At 54.2% G+C, this 4,263-nt stretch overlaps 1 protein-coding gene across 1 annotated transcript in view; it reads right to left on the minus strand.

The window, feature by feature from the left end:
- Positions 1-573, minus strand: part of KIAA0895L (KIAA0895 like) — a 9,740-nt gene extending 9,167 nt beyond the window's left edge. Inside the window, 1 exon segment of the mRNA XM_009290829.1 lies at positions 406-573. Within this exon segment, the coding sequence (XP_009289104.1) occupies positions 406-573 (168 nt within the window).
- Positions 574-4,263: the final 3,690 nt, after the last annotated feature.

Below are 4,263 nucleotides of genomic sequence, written 5' to 3' on the forward strand. Positions count from 1 at the left end.
TCCCTCACCCCCCCCCCCGGGCTTTGCTTTTGGACATGTGAGCGAAGGCAGCTGTCGGAGATGTCTGCCACACCACCCCTAACAGCAGTAACTGATGCCTCACGCACGCAGCAAAACGCTCCCCGCACGGCCACGCAGACGAGCAGCAGCTCCTCTCTCTCTCTCAAGCGTAAAAGGGAGATACGCGCTGAAAAAATCAAGGGAAACTGGTGGGGAACCGGCACCCACGTCTTAACGCCGGGGTACGGCGAATGCAGCCAAGCTGGAGCTGAAAGGACACCACGGCTCAGAGTAGAAAAGTTTCTTCTTTGTACCCAAAACATTTTTTAATCTGAGTCCTTTTTATCAGAAAATAAATATTTTGCAGCTCTCTTTCACAAGCGATAAAGCAGGGACGTGGATTACCTCTCCCACGCAGCCTTCCTTCTGCATGTACTTTCGGATCACGGACCAGATCTGGCACTTGCTCAGCAGCCTCCCGCCCGTGGCGACTTCGAAGCTCTCGTAGGTCCCGTACTTCTCCAGGACGGCACGAATGATCCTGATCGCCTGTCGCACGCAGAAACGAAACATCAGCGCAAACGCCCTCCCCGCTTATAAACACATCTTAAAACCCCACGTGCAATAAAACCCAGCGGAGATAATCCCTGATAAACGCCTGTAAAGCGAGACGTGGTTTTGCAATCTCTAAAAACCCAAGGAGACTGAGCCAGCCGGCGGTGGCCACCGGGACAGACGGACACTTAATGCGATCAGCACGACCCACAGCATATCCTTTCTGCTTTTTATCACCCTTGCGGGAATCGGGCAAAGCAGAAGCGAAACGGCGGCGGCGCAGCACGCTGCCTCTGGAGGTTAAAGCCGTGATTATTGTCATCTTTTCTGCTTTTGGTTCTCCTTTCAAACTCTCGTGCTTGCACAAAGAGGTCTAGCTTACCAGCTTGCTTTTTACCCCAAGAGTTTCTTAGGGCAGCGCTGGATTGCAAGCCCGGCGGGAAAGCTGGGCATCGCCAGCACTGCCCTTTGCGGCGATGCTACTTCCCCCGCTTCGGCCAGGGTCTCAGCACAAGCAGGCTGCTGCACACCGACAGCCTTCTAATAAAAGCAGCACGTGCTATTTTATTAGCATTAACGTTTATGGAGCATCTATAAAATACAAGCATTTATTAGCGCGTTTCCTTCCCAAAAAGTCAGTTTGCACTGTAGACGTTTTCAAGCAATGACTTTCTCCAGTCTATTAATATGTACCCCAAACCAGATGATGACGACTTTGCGCCGATTCTGGAGTTTTTCCAGCAGTTTTATTGCATCTGTAAACCTGGCTGAGCTGCCGCCGAGCTTCCCAGCCCAGGACCCAGCGCTGCTCCTGAATGGTGCGTGTTTTTTACCTCCTCCTGCTGAGCAAACCCCCTTTGCTCTCGCACGGGCTCCGGGCAGCGGCTGGGCCCCGCGGAGGAGGTCCCATCCCCTCCTTCGTCTCTAAGGTCACCCAGGATCAGGAGGTGGGTGCTCGCCACCAGTACCAGCACCCAAACCACCCAACACCCCGTAAGAGGGGCTTCGTGATCCGCATCTGGCGAGCAGCCTCCTCTGCCCCAGCAGAAGGTCCTGATTTTCCTTCCCTGGACAGTCTTCTCTGCACAGCTGGTTTTTATTCTCGAGTCGCTTATTGCGTCTTTCCAGGACAAGTTGGGGGGGGAGGGGGGTGTTTGTGGTGTTGGTCTTTGGGGTGTTTTTTTGTGGTGTTGGTCTTTGGGGATTTTTGTTGTTGGTGTTGGGTTTTTTTGTTTTGATCCTGAACGCTCAGGATCATTTCTGCAGCGCCACAAGGGACCTCCTGCTGACGGCGGCAGAAAAAGGCCCGTTTCTTCCTCCCACCTCCGCCCAGCCACTTGCTCTCTCCTCTCCCAGGGGACCTAAAGCACCGCGCCAAGAGAAACCCAGCACAGCTGGTGCCCAGGAGTAAGACCGACCGAAGGGCACGCTCCCTGCTGACCTCCGGCGCACGTCACGGCGAGCAAAATTCCTAAGACACCAAATTTAGTTTTCCGAGAGGCTGCTGAGCATCCCTGGGCAGCCCAAAATCACGCACCCACCACATGCAGCGGGATAACAAATCCTCCAACCCCAGCTCCGTGCTGGCGCTGCTGGTGTTCCCACAACAAACCAGGGACGTGATCTCCGGGGTGATGAGCCCCCACGGGGCTAGAAGAACCCTTCTGGTTTATTTAAATTTTCTATTTAAAAATAAAATAAAATAAAATAACCCCCCAAGCACGTGCAGAGCAGCTGGTGGAGCAGCAAGCTGGAAGCAGGGAGCTGGTGTTGCTTTGTCTGCTCTTGTCCAAGGATGCCGGCTTAGCAAAATGTCTCATTTATTTAAGCTCCATGATGAATGCAGGTTTTTAAAATAAAAGCAGTTTATAGCTAATAGTTAGCTGGCAAGGAAACAAAGTCTCCCAAAATAAAAGAGACTGGAAGGAGGTTACTGCAGGGTACGAGCAAAGGAACAGTGACGTGAATACTGTCCCACTGCACCGTCACCGGACGACTCCGAGAAACACTGGTAGAAACACTCAACACTTAATATCTCTTGCAAAGGGTTTTAGGATCCAGGATGAGACCGTTCACACCGGTTACGAACACTTAGTTTCATTCATTCCAAGTAATGCGCAGAGAAAAATAATCTCAATTATTCATCTTTGTACCAGAAGAGAAAGCAAGGGGGGAAACAGCTCTGAACAACCCACTGTACCGCCTTACTCGGAGAACGAAACGCGCTTAAATGCGGGAGGAAAACACTGAAAAGCCAGCGAGGTCTTTCCAGGAGTCAGACCGTCTCCCCTGCAACAGCATCGCTGGCACCAGTTTATTTGGGGCAGAGGTACAGCCGGCACTGGAAATGACTAACTGCTTAGAAAGCTGTTTACAGAAAGAGCCTGGATAATCTGGATAATAATTCAGGCAGAGATATAGGAAGTAACGCAAGAATAAGTAAACATTCAAAAAACAATAAATAAATCGGTGAAGAAGTTGCAATTTGAAACAGCAGATGTAAGCTCCCAACTCGGAGGTGTAAAGAAACGCCTCCGGCGTGCAAGTCTCAATTTATTGTAAGAGGTTTGGTTTTTTTTTTTTAATCTGCTTCCTCGGATGCAGGTAAAAGGGGTCCGTGTGGCAGAGAGGATGCTCTTGCCAGAGGCGGGGGGCACAGCCCGAGGAGCGAGCTGGTTTTGGGGCACGGCCGGGCTCCCGGCTCCAAGCACCGAGCAAAGGGACGGAGCCCGCAGCTCCGTTCCTGCCTCGCTCTGCCCGCATCCGGGAAAGGCTCGTCTGCGGGCAGAGCATCGAGCAAGCACGCTCCTCCTGCCCGTTCCCTCCCGTTCGGGTGGCCGGGTGCTGTTTGCTCGCTGCCATCCGCACGTCGTTATTATCCGTGGCAGAGAGCAAGTCGGGAATATTTCAGCAGCCTGTGAGCAACGGAAGCACTTAAGCAAAACAACACAGACTCCTTGAGCGGAGTCTGCACCAACTGGGATCGTTACTGACCACGTTTGCTGGCGCGTTCAGGATGCTGCCGCGCTGGACAACCTTTAGGCCTTCCAAAAAACAAGCCAGACTTATCCACCAGGTCATTCAGGCTAAGGACCGCTTCCCATGCGGTCACCCGTGCGCTCCAGCTCCTTGTCTGCTCTTTCTACAGCAACAAGTGCAAAAAAATAACAGCAACGTGTCCCTGAAGGAGCACCAGCTCCTTGCCACCGCCGTGCAGCCGTAAGCAAGAGCCGGTGTGAGGCTGGTAGCATCACCCGGCACCAGCATGACCATCGCCCACGTCAACCACGGAGCACGTACTGCTCCCCCAGGTAGAGCAGGTAACTAAAGAAGAGTTTAAGAAATAACGGGGCGAGCGTGCTGAAGGCAGGATACGAGAGATGTGGAGCAGAGCAAGATCAGGCAGCAGAAGCTGGGAAGGAAAGCAGGCCAGGAGGTTTCAGGTGGGCCACGGACCAGCTCCTGCCTGGCCCGGCCACGGGGCGGTCCCACCATGAGGCACCCCGGTGGCACCGCTCTACACCGGGTCATCCACACCCTCGCACCCGCCGGGTTATTGCCCTCGCGGGGCGGGAGGAAGGTGGGGAGCGGGCGATCCCCCCCCACCCCGAGGTAGCAGCTCAGCAGGGCAGGAGGGGGGGGGAGCCGGCGCTCCGGCCCCCCCCTCCTCCTCCTCCTCCTCCCAGGCGGAGCATCCCTCCCCGGGGG

This window comes from Aptenodytes forsteri, unplaced genomic scaffold, assembly GCF_000699145.1.
Source record: "Aptenodytes forsteri isolate BGI_AS27 unplaced genomic scaffold, ASM69914v1 Scaffold14, whole genome shotgun sequence".
NCBI classification, from domain to species: Eukaryota; Metazoa; Chordata; class Aves; order Sphenisciformes; family Spheniscidae; genus Aptenodytes; species Aptenodytes forsteri.